At 34.7% G+C, this 21,396-nt stretch overlaps 1 protein-coding gene across 6 annotated transcripts in view; it reads left to right on the top strand.

Moving 5' to 3' along the window:
• Positions 1–21,396, top strand: part of STK3 (serine/threonine kinase 3) — a 241,372-nt gene that overhangs the window by 45,514 nt on the left and 174,462 nt on the right. For all 6 annotated transcript variants that reach the window (XM_074352984.1, XM_074352985.1, XM_074352983.1 and 3 more), the window contains exon 4: positions 29–143. In XM_074352984.1, the coding sequence (XP_074209085.1) occupies positions 29–143 (115 nt within the window). The remainder of the gene's footprint in view (positions 1–28; positions 144–21,396) is intronic.

Below are 21,396 nucleotides of genomic sequence, written 5' to 3'. Positions count from 1 at the left end.
TTGTCTTTTTAATTATATTTTTCTTTAGCCCATATGTTGTAAAGTACTATGGCAGTTACTTTAAGAATACAGACCTCTGGATTGTTATGGAGTACTGTGGAGCTGGCTCTGTCTCAGACATAATTAGATTACGAAACAAAACAGTAAGTATTTTTAAATTGTTTTGCTAATCTCATTTCTAAAGATTCATATTTGAGAGTCTGACTAGGTAGTGTTTTGTTACAAAGAAAATATTAGTGTGAAAATAAAAGATTTTACAATGTAAAGAGAACTAGTATGAGATGTCAGAATCAGCCACATATCTTTATATGGCAAATACAGGAGTCATACGGTTGTTCAATTTATTTATTAGGATAATTTTTGGTTAGTCACTGAGAAACTACCATGACACTCCTCTTCTTCACTTGGAATCAATATGCGTGTCTGCATTACTGTTTTTTTTTTTTAAACACATTTATTATAGTATGATTCCTGTATAGTAAACTACACGTATTTCAGATGTTCAATTTGACGAATTTTGACAGATGTGTATTAGCAGTGAAACCACCACTACAACATAGTTAACATTTTCATCACTCTCCAAGAGATGCAAATTTCGAATTCCCAGTTTATCCCTTCCCACCCCTGGTAACCATAAATTTGTTCTCTATGTCTGTGCATGTCTGCATTATTAATGTGAGTTCAGTAAGGTAGGCTAGAATTTTATTTAAAGTTTGTAATATTTGTGGTGTTTCTTTATCTTAAGTTTTCAACCTATGGCTGGTAAAAAGTTGGAAGTTTTATGTTTATGAATCTTAAAAGGGCTAGATATTTTTTTTTCTGGTAAATTGAGCTTAGTAAAATGTGTTATTTAATAACTTTTTATGGCTATGATTTAACCCTAAGTAAAAGAGCTGTTTACAGAATTGTTTACTTTAGGTTAGCAATGCACCTAATTTATTTGGATAATTTATAAGGACAAAAATGCCCCCCCACCTTTAAAATCTTAGAATGACTAAGAATAAATTACTGAAATAATTTGTAATTCTGTAAAGCAGTAACCCAATTACTATATGTCATTATTATATGTTGTCAGACAAGTTTTAGTAAAATACATTCAGAAAGATACTTAACTACTTGAGTCAATTTGTGGTTAACCAGAATCGTTTTAAAGTTTGATTGGGGAAGTACATTGTAAATTTATCCTACTAGTTTTTCTTTCTGTTAGAGAAAATAAAGTAAATAGGATTTCTTTGGAAGGAAGTGAAACAGAAGTTAAAATAATCCCTGTTTTGACAGAATGGATTAAATGATTTGTGACATTATAATTATATATTTTAGAATTGCTGTGCTGCTTAACTAACATTTATGTAAATCAGATGACTCTTGAGTGGGAGAACAATGCTTTAATTGAAAATAATTATACTCCAGTTAGAGAAGTGTTTTAAAACCATTTCAGGGCTAAACTCAGTGCATTTGGTATTTAAAATTATCAAGCAGAAATGGGAAGTAAAACTATGTGAAATGGAAAATCCATTTTCTTTATTTTAAATGCTAATTTTACCATTTTGAGTAGATAGGAGTATTTGATCCAAGTACTTCATTTCTTGTTGCTAATAAATACAAACCATGGAGGTATACTATAGTTCTAAAAGACAGATATGGATGAGATCATTATCCTCAGGAATCTCCTTTACCAGTTATCAAAGGAAAAATTTTACCCTATTTGCATTATTCTTTAGAAGACAGACTCCACCTAACATGTTTGGGGACCACACATTTGGAATAGTCTAATTATTCTCACGGAATGGTTATCCTTGGGACTGGGGTGGCAGAGAAGAGTTTGATTCCCAGATATGGAAAAGATCCCAGAGCTGCATGAGAGGGCTTAGGAGCTGTAGGTGTATTATGTCTGGGTGTTGCCTTGATAACAGCTCCTGTTAAATCTCAAGAATATTTGTATGCTACTCATGTTACTTTTCTTTGATTTATGTATTACCTAAAAAGAGTACCATTGTTATGAAGGTTGGCAGTATAAGGGGATATGGATCTCCCTCTTTCTAATTTTTTTAAACACTTGGACATTGTAAATATTGGGTCATTTTATGGGAGTGTTCACTGGAGTGATAATCTTGGTTGTCTCAGTTTCAGAGGCATGGCTGTTACTGATTGGCTAGCTTTCAAAAATGTGACCAGTGAAACAGTTGTCCTTGATATGTTAAAACCTACTCCAGCAGTTAATTGTTTTCATGGTCACAGAACAATCAGTCTTTTCCTAAGAGTATGAGAACTTTTTTTTTAGGGTTTATGTGTACTTTTCTTATATGCTTTATTGTCTCTTTTCATTCTATACACGTTTTAAACAGCACAAGGCGTTCTTATTATTGTTTTCTATTACCAGTGCTTACAGTTACACTTCTTAATCTCTATTCTTTTCTGCATTTCTTAGTTGTTTGAGGAACAGTGTCCTTTAGTGTTTCCTTATGTATGGGTATGATGATGATAACATCTCATTTTTTTTTTAAATGAAAATGTTATTTCATTTCATTTTTGAATGATATATTTCCTGGGTAAAGAATTCTAGATTGGCAGTTTCTTTTACATTTTTGATTTGTTTTAAGAGGAATGACTCTTGGAAAACCACCTAAGTAACGTACTTTTTGTAGACTTATGCTTGTCTTTGATTTTAATTCAGTTGCTATCTGTTTTTTTTTATCAAATGTTTCCTTGAAAATTAAAGGCAAAGGAAAATACAAATCTGATTACACACTTAAAAAAATTTAAGTTCAACCTTTTTAGCCTGAAGTATATAACACTTTATATTTTACCTCCCTTTTATTGGTACAGTTTCATAACTTGTCACTTTTTTTGTGCTATTCAGACTCCAGCTTCACAGTAAGAACTGGCTCCTAGAATAAAAACTGGATGCATATTCTGGTGTTTTGGTATATGCTGTTGCCTCATCCTCTCCCCCTCCGAGTGTTTCCCCTATCCCCAGTCTTTGCCTAGTGAATTTGTACCCATGAAGGACCAACTCCTCTTTGAAACTTTCCCTATTTTCATAGGTAGCTTTTTATCTGTTCTATAGTTTGTTGATTAATTAATTAGGTAAATCTTTATTGCATATTCATTTTTACATAAAAAGCAGAATAAATTCTAGCTACTATTATTACAGTTTTTACTGTTATTAATTTACATATTTTGACTGCTAGTAGATAGCATCTTTTCATATGTGTACTGCCTCTTTTATTTCCTTTTTGTGCCTGTAGTTTGCCTTGTATTGATGTTGGTGGTGGTCTTTTTCTTATTAGATTTCAGGATTGCTTGACAGTTTGCTAATAGTTACATGAGTACATCACATACCATTTTAAAAGTCAAAGAGCCAGTTATTTGATTGTCACCATAGATATTAAAGAAGGAATTTTAAAATATCTCTTTCAGAGGTTTTATGCCCTTTTTTGAGAGGAAAACATCTAAGGAAAGACAGAGGCATAAAATTAAGTTTGGGGGTTAATTAGGCATATTCCAATGATTGAAACTGGGGCTGAATCCCAAAGGGTTGGGTTTGTGTTGTGTCTGTTAAAGTGCTGCTGCTTAACAGTTGGCACTTGAGCTGATAATGAATGGTAATTGTGGTAATTAATGGTAGTGATACTAGAGGTAAAATGAAGGCGAAACTCTCCTATATTCCAGTGGGTCATAAAAGTTCCTTTGAGTCTCCTGATTGCATTTAGGGTAAAATTCACTATTAGTATTCATTGAATCTTTCAGTTTATAAGTAGTGGAGGATCTATAAATAAGTATATGTGAATTAAATTCCTAATTTCTGTGATCAGACTCACAAACACAGCTGAAGTCTTGATCTCATATATCTTTAGTAACTCACTTTTTTTTTTTTTTTACATTATTTAAAACTGTCTTTTAAGTTTGGTGAAGCCTATGTGTAGATAACCTTCCTGTGATATCTTGTACTTGGAAGTCACATTTAACTAGTCAGCTTTTAGTCTTTAGGAGAAGAGTAACTGCAATTGGCTTCCTGTACTATAAACCACTCAAGGGCAGGAATTTTTATATATTAATCTTGGAAATATTACGAGTGCCTGGAGTAGCAACTGGCATCTAGCAAGCTTTGATAAATGTTTGTTGAACTGAAATAGGATTGATTCGTTGGCTGCTTATTATGTGAATATTAAAAAATCCTACTCATCTATTCAGTGTTACGTTTTTTAGATAAATTGTAATTTGCATGGCTACTACTATTTAATATTAATGTTCTAGGTTATTGAACAGATATCATATACCCCAGAAAGGATGTAAAAAGTGTGCTTACCAGTAACCTTGGAAGATGTGAAATAACAGGATCTGTTGCATCAGTTCTCTGATATTTACAGAAGATATATATATATAATATGTATGTAATATATATGTAAACTTAATTTTTTGGTTATTTTTATGAATGTATATCTTGATAACTTTAACCATAGGCCTCCTTTGGCTGATGAAAATGAAATCTGCCTTTTTGTTGTTATTGGAAGTTAATGTAAGCATTACTTTTTTTTTCTGTTTCAGTGTTTTTGAGTTTAAAAAGAATAAAAAAGTCCAGTACTTATGGGAATAAATACATAGAATATTTATGGCAGTGATTTTGAAGGCTACCTTGTGAGGAAATATTTTAAAAACCAATATATTTTATGTTAAATGCCATTTAACAGCTAAATAAACATGTATTTCAAGTATATACTGCAAAATAGAAATACACAACTTTGTGAAATGGAAACTTTTAAAAGATAGATTATATTTTTGATTAGAGGCTTTCAAAATGATCTTTACGTAATTGTTAAACTGTGCCTTGACATATGGAAGAAATAGAATCTATGTCTTAGATGTTTATTGTCTATTTGGGAATGTTTTCAGAAAATGCCTAAGGTTTGTCTCTCCCATTTTGGCCCATTTTTTGATTTGACCACTTATTTTAATTCAACCTACCACTATGGATTTTAGTTTTGGCTCTTCCACAAACTAGTTTTATAATCTGGGAACTTCAGCTTCGTCATTTGTTAAATAATAAGTAACATTAGTTCAGTGCTTTACATTTTATTCGGTGCTTTTATTTACATTTTGGTTGAATGGAAAGTTTCAAAGCACATTTATTGTTCTAGGCCCAGTGCTCTGCTGTAGAGTTACAAATAACTAATAAATGTTGCTATTGTTGCATTGTTTACTAGTTGAGGTAATGCATATGTAAAAAGCTAAATTTGATTCTGTAAAGAGTTAAGAGTTAGTTAGGGGCAGTAAAGGAGAGGCACTTAGCCTAACATGGAAGTTCAGTGAAAACTTCACAGAAGAGAGAACTCCTTAGCAAGATACTGGAAGAGGAGGAGTCATGCGTCTTTAGAATACAAGTTCCACAAGGCAGTGCTTTATCTTCTCTGTTCACTGTTTTATCTCCACTCCTCTTAACAGTGCCTGACGTGTAGGATGCTCAGTAAATATTTGTTGCATGCATGAGTGAATGAATAAATGAATGAATGGATGGATGACTCAGAGAAGAGAGGGTGAAGGACATCTTGGAAGAGGAAACAAAGATATGCTAAAATTATATTTCCATCTCTAAAAGTCCAGTGTCATACTCCTAGGTCACCTGAAGGAAAATGTTCCCAGCATCTCATTTAAATGGGTTTACTGTTCTCACACTAAATTTCTCAAAATCATTGCCATATATTAGTTTGATGGATTTATGTTAGGATCATGATGTTTCATATATATTTTTTGTTTTTCCATTTTTTTTTCATGTTGAAAGAAGCAGCATATGCCATCTTTATCATTTCACTGATATCTTCTAGCTTCTTACTCATTTTATCTGTTTCTTGGAATTTATGTTATTCTTTGAGAAAACATTCTTTGGAGCTTCCTGATTTCCTGTTCTAATGTGGACTCATTGCTTTTTAGGTCTGCTGTACAGCTGCATCCTTGGAATTTCTTTTCCCTGGACTCTTGGGTTAGTGCCACCATTTTCTTGTGTATTTCCTATTTCTTTGGCTTTTCATTCTTGTTTGTATTCTTCCCAAACTGTCTTCTTCAAGGTACAAGAGTAAGAGGTCAACTATCTGGATCCTTGCCTATCTGAAAATACCTTTATTTTGCTTTCACACTTGGTTTATAGTAGCCTGTGAAGAATTTTACATTGCAAGTAAGTTTCTCTCAGAGCTTTGATAGCTTTCCTCCATTATCTTCTAGTGGCCAGTGTTGCTAATGTTATAGCTGATACTTGTCAGAGTCTTATTTATTTGTAGATCCTCCCCAGCCCCTGTGGAACTTTTTAGACTTTTCTCTTTATTCTGATGTTTCTGATGTTACATAAGGGAGAAGGTGTTTCACAAGGGTGTGCCTGGTTGTGAGTCCTTTTTATTAGTTATGCTTAGAACTCAGTAGTTCCTTTCAAATAAACACTTGTGTCTTTCTTCACCTTTGGAAAAATTTCTTTGATAATTTTCCTCTCTATTTTCTTCATTGGTTAGTGACATCTCCTGAATTTTATTCTTGTTTTCCTTCTAAATTTTCTGTCCTTTTTTGGGGGGTGGGGCGAGGGATAATTTCTTCTCTTTATTTCTGACTCTTCTAACTGAACTTTTTATTTCAGCAGTTATATTTTAATTTGCAGGAACTCTTTTGTTTTTGATTATTCCATTTTTGTAGTATCTTGATGCTGAGACTTGGATGCAAAAGCTTTTCTAATCACTCTATGAAAAAATAAATTTTTGAAAAATTTATTTTCTGTTTCCTGAATCATCTGTATTTCCTCTGGGGTTATTGTTCCGCTTATCTGATTCTAGTCTTGCCAGTTTGATAATCCGTTGTAAAATTGAGTATGTAAGCACCGTAGGATCCACCCAGTGGTTCTCCTCTTCCATCTTGCTCTTAGAGAAATCCTCGCGCAATTGTATAGTGAGACATATCCCAGACTTTTCTCACAGGAGAAAATTAGGGGCAAACTTAAATGTTGGTCGGCACTAGACCCTGGACTAGAGGATTGCTTTTGTTCCTTTAGTCTCCATCATTTGTATCTCTTTGGTGAGGGCAAACTCTTGAGAGTAGTATTCTGGTTGAAACCTTTCAAAGTACTCAGTACCCAGCTGTGTAGATGAGAATGACATTAAAATACCAAGTCGAATTTGTGTCTTAAAACTTATATAAATGTCCAGTTTGGTATATAAGAGAAATTTTTAATGTCTACTTTTACCAGAATGAGATGTATTTCTGTGATTGGTGGGGGTTGGAGGAAGGGGCATTGAGGGAACACAAAATAATGGAGTGGATATTCTAGACTGAAGAGAGCAATTCCTAAGGCTGGTGATGGACTTGTTATTATATAATGGAAATAATTGGGAAAGTCAAGTTTTATTTAGGCATCACTTTAGAAGTGTGAAGAACACATTGAGACCATTCTGCTTAGTAAATTCTTCCTGATTGTTAGTTTTATAACAGTGATTCTCAACTCAATTGACAGATGTTTGGTAGACATTGTGAGAACCGTTACTGTAGTATTGGTATGTGCCAGGCACTATTCTAAACACGTGATATGGATTATTGCATTTAATCTTCATGTAAGGACTGAACAACAGTGTGAGATGAAACTATTATTGATGCATTTTCCAGATGAGAAGCTGAATCAGAATGGTAAAGTAGATTAGAGAGAAGAAAGGGTTGAAATGATAGCTAACTGCTGGAATTGAACTGCAGTAGTTAGGAGCATAGACTCTGGGGCCAGAGTGTCTTGAATTCTGGCTCTGCTATATACTGGTTGTGTGAACATGGTCAAGCTTCTTAGCTTTTCTGTGAGTCATTTTCTTCATCAACTAAATGGGATCAGAACACTGCTGTACTTCATTGAGTTGTTTTGAAGATTATGCCAATGTAAAGTGCTAGGAACAGCACCTGGTACATAAAAAGCCTGATATGTATTTGCTGTTGATACTGTCATCGTCATCCTGTCTTCCCACTTGGATGGGAATGTCTTTGTGTTGTGAACATTATCAGATGATATGTTTGAGTAGAATATGCAGAGGACTATGGAACCAAGGACAGAATCCTGGCATTCACAGTTGGTACTTTGAATTATCATTGCTCATGAGGGAGGTATATATTCCATGAGAAGGAGCTTACATTTTCAGGTACAGTGAGGGTTTCTTTAGTAGAATCAGGCAGTGGCTATTCAAAATATACTAGGATATTTTATCTTAATACCCTTAGAATTGATGCCTTGTACATAATAGCCTTTTTAGTAAATGCTTGATTTGTCGTATTTTAAAAATATGTATTTTGCCTTGATGTTAATTATGTACTTCTTCAAACAGATTTTTTTTCCCTTGGTGAAGGCGTACCAGTTTCGTATTGATTTAAGATTTATTTGGTGCTTCAGAGTTTGATACTATTATTTCATTGTTAATAATAGACATCTTTTTGATATGTGTGGATTTCTGTTCCCTAAAGTGCTTTTTGGGGTTTATATTTGCCTCTTGGTTATTGGACTAATTCATGTTTGACTTCCCTAATCACTGTGTTGCATGTTCCTCCTTTGTGTAATAGATACGAGTTCATACGGGCTTTACAACTCCATATATATTGAGTGCTTTTCTGTTGTCTTCTGATCTCTTTTTCAGGAATCTTTTCATGTGGGAAAGGATTTTAAAATGTCTGCCCACTGACCATTTTCACAGTAGAGTATCAGTTCTCTTTCTCCTCAGATCAAGGGATTATAAGCAACGTGTATATGTGTATATTTACATATGGTGTAAGTAGTGAAAGCTTTCATTTTGAATCACTAGTTGTGGGACTTTGTGATAGAGTATTAATTTTTTTTTTTGTCAGACATCTGCAATCCAGATTTCGTGAAAGACAACCTCTCTCTGCCCTTTTGTATATAATAATGGCTGAAATATTCTAGTTATGTTTCCTAATGTATGTACTGTGTGTTGAGCAGATTTGTGTTTTTCTGAAAGAATCCTGTACATTTTTTATTGTTTAAAACCATGGCTATTTTATACCTTCAACCATCCTGTTTTTGGGTGGGGTAAGATAGAGTGGTGAAGGGTGGAAGGGAATTACTGAGTTGCTCTGTTGTTTTTTTCCAGTGTTTTCCTCATGTTGAATACCTAAGGGCCCCATTAAATATATATATTGTTTTTCCCAAGAGAGAAAGAGTAAGAGGGGGAGAAATTTTGATTGTAAAGAAGTTGAAATCTGAAGCTTGATGAATGTTCAGATAAAGTCTTATATGTAAACTTAAGTATTACTTATGAGATTTAGGTATTTCAGAGATTGCTACTTAACTCCTCAAGTTTGTCTAAACCACTGATTTTTAGCAAGGGGTTTTAGTTATCACTGTGTATGGATTTTATCATGTATGTCATAAAAACTAATGGAACACTGAAAGGAGTTCTGTAAATGAGATATCTAAATGCAATATGAATACAATTTAGAGTAAACATTTGTTGGCTGGGACAGGTGGTGCTAGGAAAATGAAGGCAAAAATGCATGCTACTTTTAAAAGACACATTTATTCTGTTTTTCTTGTTCCCAGTTATTGTAACCCTTTAGTTTGGGAGCAGAAAATAGAAATCAACTTCAGAGATCTCATGCTGTTAAATATCTGAAATGATCTCTAGCATTTCTAGAGTTGGTCAGTGGTTTGTGCTCTTTTACAAACCTCTTTTCCAGGAACTTCCCTGCTTTTTGGCATCTACCTGAAATTTATTACATTAGTTTTAACTCTTGGTTATAAAGTACAGAAAACTCAGCCTAAACAGACTTAAGCCAAAAATGGAATTTGTTTGCTCTCATAACTACAAATTTTTTCAGAGCCAGTTTCATACATGGCTTGATTTAGGGTGAAAGGAACTACGTGAATTCATCTCTTTGTTCTGATCCTTGTGTATTGATTTCACTCTCAGACTCTTGCCTCATAGTTACAAGATGGCTGCCAGCAGCCACCTGGATTATACCTTTCTAGTTGAAATCCACCAGTCTTGTACCTCACTACTTCTGAATGGATCATGTACCTTTCTCTGAGCAAAGTCTTGTGGCCATTAGAAGGTGATGTGATAATTGGATTAGATCTAGGACATGTGTGTAACCTGGTGCTAGGATGGAGCTGATGGCTAGAAATACATTGTATGAGGATGAGAAAGTAGTGATTTCCTAAAGAGAAATCAGAATATGTTAGCAGGAGAAGGGTGAATGGTTGTTAGAATGACAAAAAATAACAGATAAAAATGGCATTTCTATGTACCTCATCTAAAATTTAAACAAGACGTATCAAAAATAAAACACACACACACACACACACACACACACGCACACACACACACACACCCACCCCTCCAAAATAATTCACAAAATGAATGTTAAATGTTAGAAGAGGTATCTGGGGACCTTGGGAGTTAAAACTCTGTGGTCCTTAACCCTTTCCCCCTTTTGTCACAATAAGGTATATTTAGGGACAGCCAGGTTGATGTATCTCGAGGATCCTGTTTCTGCTGTGTCAGCAGTAAATGTTTGCTGTAATAATTCTCCTGGAAAGTCTGTTTATCAAGATTAAAGACCCATTGTTCCATTTAGACCAGTGTCACTTAACCCTGGTATTAGTTCTGATGTCCATGGCCCCTTCTCATACAAGGATTTTCTCACCCTGAGCAGGTACTGCTGTTCAGTGCTGTACTAGAATCTTAGGAGAGTGAGTCCTTTTTGTGTGGAAAATAATTCTTGATCCTTATTTGGTATCTCCCGTAGAGTGAGATTGAGTTCTAAGTATATTTCACGTACCTCTTAAAGTTCTAAGCCCCAGCATTAACATGACCATGCACTGTAGGATTAGACCCTTCGCATATTTCATAGCAATCATGTGTCACATCTTAATCTCTGATTAAATACATCAGATACATCACGCTCCATTACATCTTTTCTAAATCTTTTGATTAGATTATAAACACTTTTCTTTATGGTCTTTCCATACTGCAATATCATCCCTCCAGTAGACTTTCTCTTCTACCTTAGCTAAGTAAATTAAGCTTACAAAGGTATTTCCTTGGCTTCCCTTATTGGTAAGTTGCCCAGTCTTCACCTTTGTTGCTATTCTCCTTGGCATTTCTCCCAGTTCTATTTCCCTTTCGTAAGTCAGACCCACCTTCATGCACTTTATTTTTATATCGTACATTCCTGTCCTGGCAAACTGCCTGTCCCTGCCAGATCTATGATGAGCCCTCCCTCCCTGTCATAAGCCTGACCCTTAGCACAGGTTATTTGGAATGATGTGGTTTAGAGGAAGGACTCCTGGATGTTGAATCAGAAGACCAAACGTCAGTCAGTTCCTGGGTTGTTAGTTATTAGCTCTGTGACCCTGGGTACATTGTATAACTCCTTTAAACCTCAGATGCCTAATCCTAAAATGGATCATATTACTTGCCTTACCTCCCTCAGTGTTTTCTTGTGAGGAACAAAGATGATGTATGTCAGAGCATTTTGTAACCTATAAAGTTCTGTACAAATGTAAATTGTGTTTTATTACTGTTAAGGCAAAAACTTGAAAAATGATACTTAATTTTTAATTACTAGTAATTTAAGAATTTTATGATATTTGTTGAAATAGTGGATATTATCCATTATTAGAAAAGTGTATTAAAAGATCATTGTGTCTTATGCAGTGAAGTCTTGTTTAATCTTAGGAAATCAAGAAATATAAGTTAATTTTGAAAAGTTGAAATTTAGGTCCTTAGATATAAAATCTCTTAATTTTAACAATTTTAAATGGAAATCTTTTTTTTTTTTTTAAGATGGAGCTCATTAAAAACTGTATTGCGTAATTCTTTATACTTCTAGCCAGAATGTGTAAACCTCTCCCATTTTAATTATGTAAGTTAAGGAAAAAATTAAAGTAATATAAACACATTGTAAAAATTCCAAGTGGTACAGAAGAGGAACTTAGTGTCTCCTCCTCACCTCTCAGTTATAGTTCCTTGACATGATGTCAGTTAAGTTTCTTGTGGGCTCTTTGAGCATGTATGTATACATACCTTGTTTTACACAAGGGATTCATACTGTCTCATGTGGTGTTCCATGCCTTGGCTTTTTCTGTGTTTTGAGTTCTGCTATATCTTAAGAGATTTTCCCATAGCAGTGCATATAGGTCTGTGTGTAGGTAACACAATTTTTTTTTCAGTACTTTGGATAAAATAAGTGTCAACTTACCAGTTTTTGTTGTTTTAATCTAAGCTGCAGGAAACTTTTGTAGGTATATATTGACTTACCTGTGTGCTTATGGCCATTGGGTATGTTCTGAGAAATGGAATAACTGTGTTAGAGGGCATGTTTATTTTTAAGGACAGTTTTTCTTTCTTTCTTTCTTTCTTTTTTTCTGTGCAGAGTGTGCTAAGCCCTGTGTTATTTTTTTTTTTTAGTACTGAGATGATTTCAGTTTGAATTATGACAGAACTTTGGGTTTTGCTTTCAGTACCTTGCTTCACTGCATGCTGTGACATCTCTCCATCGCAAAATTAGGAAATTTGACTAAAAACTCGTTTGGGATTTTCAGTGAGTTTACGTACCTGTTAGCTAGCACTGCTGTTGCTGCAGCTGCTCCTGCTCCTGCTCCTGCTCCTGCTCCTGCTGCTGCTGCTGCTGCTGCTGCTGCTGCTGCTGCTGCTGCTGCTGCTCTAAGTCATTTTATTGTTACATCCTCTGCACTAGCTTTCCTACTTCTAGTCTTTGCTAAGAGTCTGTCATCAGAATTTCCTTCCTAAAAGTTCAGGTACGATCATATCACGTTTCCATTTAAAAACGTGTAGGCACATAAAGCGGCGTTTGGCCCTAACCTGCCTGCACATTTTGCACTGCTTTCCTGGACACGCCACATTCAAACACAGAGAGCCATTCCCTGGCACAGGGCTTGGTGTATTTTTATGCCCATTGCCTTTACCTATACCTAGTATTTCAGTCCCTCTTTGATCTCCTGACAAACTTTGTTCATTCTTCACAAGTCACCCCCTCTGTGAAGAATTCTGTAGTGAGGAGAGCAGTGTGAGATTGTCAAGGCTGGCAGGATGTGTTATCTGTTCAAAGCCTTGAGTGTTGAAGTGTATCATTTGGGTTTTATTTTAAGAGTCCTGGTTCTAATGCATAATTAGCTTAGGGACTGCTGTTCTGGAGTGTTCTATGGCTAATCTTACTGTAGCAGGCATTGCTTAAAATGGTAATTATTTGTTCCTGTTCCCTTCCCTTCCCACTGAATTATGAGCACCGTGAAGGCAGGGACAGTAACAGGCTTTCAGTAAATTTTTGTCAGTGCCTACCTTTTGTTGTTGTGTTTGAAGTGAAATGACACCTACGATGTGGCTGATACTGTAAGAACTCGGTAAGTGTAATCTGTTGTTGGCATTATCATTATCATCACTGCATAGGTAAATCCTGACTTGGGGAATTAGGGTTGATTTCTTGAAAGAGGCAAGATTTGATCCAGGCCGTAGAACACTTTATTTGGATTATATTGGTGAGTTTTGCTCAAATGGTTTTCAAGAGTTTGTGAAAAGTCATTGTGGAAGTTGAAACTTAAAAATTTTATAATAAAGTATCTATAGTTGTCAGTCTATGGCTCTTGAAAGGAGAAACTATGTCTCATTTTTTGGTTTGTTTCCTTAATAGATAATAAGTATGAGATACAGAATTAATGTATTATTTTCTGTGCATAAATATGTTAAAAAGGTAGGATTTATCCAGGGTTGTCAAAGATTCATTTTCAGAAGATTAAAATTCTTAATTTTGTATGAACTTACAAAACCTCATTTGAATTTGTTTTTACTGATGTAAAAACATTAAGGCAATATGTGTATTTTAAAACAGCTTGTGCGTGTGCCCTTGAGACAAGTTGGTGGGTGCATTTTTATCAAAACCATATACTCAGTGACATATTAAATGTATCATATTATTATACTAATCATATGACTCTAGAAACAAAAGTAACCAGAGGACTAAAGCCTATCAAAACCATCTTTTTGTTTTGTACAATGAGATTCTTTTAAAATTTGCCAATGAATTCATACCAGTATTGAAACCAGATGTAGACTTCTGTCTTTTAATATATTAGCTCATCTATAAAGTCTTATTTCCATCTCTGATTACTGAGTGTTTCATTCATGTTTTATTATCCTCTTCCACTCTTTTTTTCTTTCTTTCTTTTTAAAAATTAGACTATAAAATGTGATTCAAATGATTTTAAAATGACATTGTCCCATGTGTATAGTGATGGAAATAAAATTAAACCTGTAATGTATTGAAGATAACCTAACTAGATCCACAAATGAAATACTCTGTTGATAAAAATCTTTCATTGGAAAGGATTCTTGACAGATACTACTAAAAGAAGGGTTAGCTGCAGTTTGAGAATGGATCTGAGATTTTCCATCTTATAACTGAAATCTGTTACCTCTTTGTGTGTAAGGCAGATCCTCTCTCTTGAGTTTTTTCTTTTCTTCCTAATTTTTTTGATGTAAATGTCGTGATTTTGAAATATTGGCTATGGGTCTGTCTGAATTGATGAAAAGTCTTAATTATAGAAATGAAAAAGGTACTACTTAAAATTTTTACAGTAATGGGAAGACATAGTTCTCTTTGTTGCCAAATAGAAATCTAGCCACTTTTGGTAACTGGCTGTGTTTGTATGTGAATGAAATTTGTTAGAAGCGTTTAAAGATTCTTTGAAAACAATGTCAATGAACCCACTCTCTTCTTTCTTCCTTTCCTTTCCTCCCCTCTCCCCTCTCTCCTCTCCCTTTTCCCTGTCCTTTTTCCTTTCATCTTTCCTTCTTTTTCTTTCTCTTTCCTTTCTGAAAATAATCAGTGTGTGTCTAAAGGACGTGAAATGCCCATCTAGATCAAGGCCTTCTGTATAGTGTCCATTAAATCTATACAGCTTCCTGTCTCCTCCTTATTCTCCATTAGTGACACAAAATGCTTGTACAGTGGTTTAAATGTTGATATAAATATTGCTCTTTTCCAAAGTTCATTTGCTGCTATTGATATTTTAAAAAGACCAGTAAACACTTATTCCTCTAAATTCGCTAAGATTTACCTGCATTTTGGCATTTTCAAGGCTAAAATCTGACCCATCACTTTTTGCCATTTTTTGCATCTTAGTGGAAGTAAAGAAAATGGGCCTCACGTGATATCTGAGTGTCACTTTATAAGTATTATATTTCTGTTCTTCAATTAATTATTTGAGTTATTCTTTCAACAGCCTTTCCTTTCTCTGGACAGTGAACTACTTTTCTTATTCAAAGCCTAATTTTAATGCCAGTTCCTCTTTCCTTCCCTAGTTAGTTGCTCTCCATTGTGGTTCCATTTCACTTGGAAAGTGCTTTTATAATAGTTTATGAGTTTCTAAGTCTGTCTTTCATGCTAGATTGGAACTCTGTGAGGCTAGGTTAGAGACTTTCCAGATTCAAATTCAACATAGAGCAGGTGCTCAGTAAATGTTTTTTCAGTGAAATAATGTTATCTAGGTCTTTTTGAAAAATACTTATGCATTCTTAGATCACTTTTACACATGGTTTATACTCTTGTAGGTGACACACATGTTACTTTTATTCTCAGCAACATTGTGACCCATATGGGATAATTTTATAATCGATACTTCATTGTTTCAGTTTGCTTTTCTTTGATAATTACTGCAATTTAATATGTTCCATGTATGTTAACTAGCTTTATTTTAACTTTTGTGAATTCAAAGAATATTCATTTCTTTGCCTATTTATTTATTGGGGCTTTATTGTTTTTTCTGAAGGGTTTATGTAAGTGAGCTCTTTACGTTCTAAAAATTCTATACACTCAATATTTTACTATATTTGTTGTGAATATTTTTCTAAGTGTTCTAAACTTACTGTTTTTATGTAGACAAAGCTAATAAATTCTCATAATTCTTCATTTGCTTTTTTTGATTAAAAACTCTTCTTACTATTTGATACTTTGATTTTTGTCTGTTTTTATTTAAGTGTTTAAAAATGTTTAAATAATTGATCTATGTGGTCATTTTGGTGGTCTGGTGATCTGTTTTCAATAAAACACTCATAAAAACTACCTATGATGTCTTTAGTTAAGGTTATTTTTCAGTCCTGTTGAGTCTTCTTATTTGCAGAATTCATTTACAGGTATACTTGCTTTGTTTGGCTGAAACACCAATGAAAATAATTTAAATTTTAATATTGAGATGGGGCAGAGATAACTCTGCCTGTTATGCGGGGCTGCTATTCAGTTTTAGCCTTTGTTTATGCCTGGTATCTATTCTTACTGTTGTTAACTACCAGTAGCTGTTCTGATTGGTTGGTATTATGGCTGATGACTGTTCTGATTAGACATTGCCTTTACTGATTGTTGAATATGTATTTTGAATATCACCTTAGGAACAAGTCTTGAAATTCCCTATTTTCTTATATTGAGACTAATTCATACATTCATGTTTGTGACATCTGGCAGTGGTGTAATAGTCTGTAGACTGTAGATTCATAAGGCATGTGGGTTTGCCACTTAATATGTATGACATTTGACAGATCACTTAATTCCTCTGAATTTGTTTCCTCATCTATAAGAAGGGGCAATAATAGATTTCTGTCTACTTAATTGTGTGAAACTCATAAAATACTCTGTAACTGTAAAGTAATGTAAAAATTTAAGTCAATATTATATCCCTGTGTTCTAGGAAATATTTCTTGTTTATCGTTTAAAATGATTTTATTGAGGGATAGAGAGCTTTCATTTCTTAATTGAAGTTAAAAGGCTTAAAGTGCAGATACCACATTTGAGCCTTAATATTCAAGTGGATTGTTAAATAATACTGTACCACAAATAATTTTAAATTAAAACATACCCATGTGCTAGTATGAATGATTGGATATTGAATCATTTTTTGATTAGGGAAACGTGTAAAATGACCCCCTGAAGTAGGGAGAGGGGTTCATTACCAAACGGAGAAAAGCATAATGAAAGAGGGACTTTAGAAACTTAACACATGTGCTTCAGATCTGTCCTTTCCATCTTTAATAATTCAGGGCCAAATACAAGGAATGGACTCAAATATTCCTGTAAGCTTCATAAAAACTAGGACTGTCAGTTTGTTCACCACTGTATACCCAGCGCCTTCAACAGGATCTATATGAGAGGGCCAATGAAGTAGATATTTGTTGAAAGAGTAAAAATGGATGTCCAAATTCATGTGGATTTATTATTTGTTAGGAAAAGACTATGAAGATCTTTTATTAATGTATTATAGAATCATAGAGTTGGAATGAACCTTTGAAATCTTCTAGCAAAGCCAAACAGTTCATGAATCAGTGTAATATCTCTGGCTAGTCTTCCTTTAGTCTCACTGGATTTGTCCAGTGGCAAATGCTTTACAGCACTGAAGTCAGATAGATTCCTGAGACCTTGAAGTATAGTGTGTCTATTTAATTCTGAACTTTCTCTAGTAAGCTCTGTAATATAGGGTACAGGAACAGAGGTAACAAATCAATGAGTTAATGAAGGATAGTGACTTATTGGTTGGAATTAGTGGAATGCTTAGAGGATAAAAATTGAAATCCAGGTAACTGAAAAGGTCAGTATTAAAGTAACTGTACACAACACAATTTTATGGACTGGTACTGCCTTTTTAACACTCCAAGCTCTTTAATCCTTATGGGGACTGGTGAATAGGGAGAGGGGCGAAAGCCCAGGCACGGAGGACAGCACCACCATCTCGCATTCCTGCTGCAGTGGTGTGGTGGGGCGGCCCTAAACAGTGCACCTGCCTCCCACTCTCCCACCTTGGCTGCAAACCACGAATTTAAAAAGGCTGGGAACATCAGATGTGGGTATCTCCTTTCTTTTTGTAACTACAAGTCTGTACCCATTCATTCATTATTGAGTGCTGTCTGTATGCCAGGCATGATTCCAAGCATTGCAGATACATCAGTGAACCAAACAAAGATCTCTGCTCTTGTGGACCCTTGTCTTAGTGTAGTACTGTTCAATAGAAACATGACACGAGCTACATATATAATTTTAAACTTTCTAGTACTCACATTTAAAAAGAAAAAGTAATAGGTGAAATTAATTTTAATAATGCATTAAGTATATTAGTATGTAACATTAATGTTATATAATCTAGTATCTAGTATTAATATCAACTTATATTAAGCATACTTTTTTCTAAAATAATTAATATATAAATCTCATTTAAAAGTTATTAATGAGACACCTTGCATTCTCTTTTTGGTACTAAGCCTTTGATGTATATTTTACATTTATAGAGTATCTCAATTTGGGTTAGCCACATTTCAAATGCTTATGAGCTACTGTTTTGATAGTGCAGCTTGAGAGCATAGTGGTTGGTTTCTGTGGATAATCAAGTCAGACCATCTGGTCTGAGCCAGAGAATCATTTCTTAGAAGTGTGAGAATTTTCAAGTAATCTGGGCTCCTTACCCATGGCCTGTAAAACTACGTGATCTGGTCGTGGCCTTCAACATCTCATCTTGAAGTAGTCTCCTCCTCGTTCACTGAACTTCAGCTTTCTGTTTTGAATTCAGTTGTGGGAGGCTTTTTCTTGAATCAGTGGCATTTTTGTCTTTTTCATTTGTGTGGAATGTCAAGTTCCCAGTTAGCCAGTCACACAGTTGGCTCTTCCCTGTCATTTAGACCTCAGCAAAAATATCTATCAGGCCTTCTTTGGTGTCTACTGCAGGTAGCTTCTTAGTCATTCTCTGTTCTCAGTCATCACTGATGTTTTCCTGTGTTACCTTGTTTCCTATCAAATTATCATTATATTATTCTTTCCCCTGTAGAATATAAGCTCCATGAGAGCAAGGATACTTCTTGTTTTATTCACTGCTTATTCTCAGCCACCATAGTAATTCTTAGCATGTAGTTGGTGCTTGATAAATACTTACTGAGTGAATAAATGGCATTCTCGGTCGGGTATCTTGCACTGGAGTGCATTTATCAAGTGGGTAAGATTCTTAGATTACCACTGAAGTGTAGAGTTGAGAGATGGTTTAGAGTAGCCTTAGGGTTTTTTAATCTGGATAGTGTTATGGGTAATTGGTACTTTAGAGCTTGGGGGAAGAAGGTCCAAGTTGTTTGTTTTGATGAAGAAAGCAAATTGATCCTAAGCTAACACATTAAGATTACTACATACAAATAAACATATGCGTTTATGACATATATTGGTGTTGTCTGTAAATGTAAACCACCTTCCAATTTGCTTAGAAATTTTAATATAAGGTTTTTTTTTCACTGAGGTGAAATTCATGTAACATAAGATTCATTATGTTAAAGTGAAAAATTTAGTGACATTCACAATATTGCGCAGTTACTACCTCTATCTAATTCCAAAATGTCTTTATCACCCCCTGTCTATTAAGCAGTTGCTCCCCATTCTCCCTCCTCTCCAAACCCCTGGCAACCATCAGTCTACTTTCTCTGTGGATTTACCTATTCTGAATATTTCATATAAATGGAATCATACAATATGTGCCTTTTTGTGTCTGGCTTCTTTCATTTACATAATGTTTTCGAGGTCCATGCACATTGTGGCACATGTCAGTACTTTATTCCTTTTTATAACTGAATAATATTCCAGTGTGTGTATATACCATAATTTGTTTATCCATTCATCTGTTGATTTGACATTTGGGTTGTTCCTACCTTTTGGCCATTGTGAATAATAGTGCTATGAGCATTCATGTGCATATATTTGTTTGAATACCAGTTTTCAGTTGAGTATATACCTAGGAATGAAATTGGTAATTCTGTGTTTAACTTTAAAAAAAAAATACTTTTGAGGAACTTAAATACTGTTTTCCACAGCAGCTGTACCATTTTATATTTCCACTAGAAATGCACAAGAGTTCCAATTTTTTCACATCTTCCCAGCACTTGTTGTTTTCTGTTTTTTTGATTATAGCCCTCCTAGTGGGTGTGAAGTAATACCTCATTGTGGCTTTGATTTGCATTCCTTACTGAGTAATGATGATGATGTTGAACGTCTGTCTTTTCATGTGTGGCCATTTGTGTATCTTTAGAGAAATATCTGTCCAAGTCTTTGCCCAAGGGATTGTTTTTGGTTGAGTTGGAAGAGTTTTTATATATTCTGGATCCTAGACCATTATCAGATATATGATTTGTAAATATCTTTCCCATTCTTTGGGTTGTCCTTTTACTTTCTTAATAATGTCCTTTAATTCACAGAAGTTTTAAATTTTGATAAAGTTTAGTTTACCTATTTTTTCTTGTTGCTTGTGCTTTTGATGCCATATCTAATGATACATTGCTCAACACAAGGTCATGAAGATTTACTCTTACGTCTTCTTCTAAGAGTTTTATGGTTTTAATTCATATTTAGATTGTTGATTCATTTTGAGTAAATTTTTGTATATGATCTGAGGTAGGAGTTCAACTTCATTTTTTTTTTTGCATGTGAATATCTAGTTGTCCCCCAAGTTACTTCTTTATGAGACATGAACCACTGTAGAGTTGGTGGTGGTGACAGAAGCAAGCTTGTTCAAGCAGTTATTTTCACATTCTCAAGAGTCTTTATATTTTCTTCCTATTATCCCATTGTGGGGCCAGCACTTGTTTTCTATTTTTCTGGTTATAGCCGTTGGAACTGTTTCTGATTTTCTTGTTTTGTGTTTTTTCCTCCTCTTTCTCTTACATAGAGCAGTGTCCTCTGTCTTTGTATAGACTGAGACTCTCTCCCTTCCCTCAACTTACTTCTTTGGTTTATGCTTATAGTGATTGTGCTTACAGTGAGAAGTAGGTTTCATTATCCTGAGCAACTGATATCACTTGGATGTATTAAAAAAATAAGATGTTTTCAATAAAAATAGAGACTTTCACAGATTGCACTTGAATAAGGTTTATCGAGAGGCACTACAGTGTAGTGGTTCCAAGCATAGATTATGATCAGAGAGGACTCACATCTTGGTTCCATCTTACTTGTGTGTGATCGGAAGGATGTTACCAAACCCCTATGAAATAACTTGCTCGTTTGTCAAGTGGTGCTAACAGTATTTACCTTATAGGCTTGTTATAATGATAGGTGAGATAGTGCGTGCGAAACTCTAGCACAGGGCCTAGTACACATAGCACTGGCTGTACTGCTGCAACTGCTGAGAATATCCCCTTTCCCTCCCCTCTCCTCCTTGGCCTTCTTTTTCCCTCCCTCCCCACCTTTTCCTTCTCTGAGAGCCTGTGTTTTTTGTTTCCACTTTCCTGGTCTTTCTCTGACGTTTCCAGTTTTGAGTTCTCATTATTAGGGTCAGAATCCAGGACCTGGGTGGATTAGGACTGACCCGGCTGGAAGTGGGAGGAGTGGTATTGGTGTGAACGCTTCATC

Source organism: Camelus bactrianus, chromosome 25 (assembly GCF_048773025.1).
Source record: "Camelus bactrianus isolate YW-2024 breed Bactrian camel chromosome 25, ASM4877302v1, whole genome shotgun sequence".
Classification (NCBI taxonomy): domain Eukaryota; kingdom Metazoa; phylum Chordata; class Mammalia; order Artiodactyla; family Camelidae; genus Camelus; species Camelus bactrianus.
The sequence above is the reverse complement of the archived record's forward strand: the minus strand, read 5'-3'. Positions and strand labels throughout refer to the sequence as shown.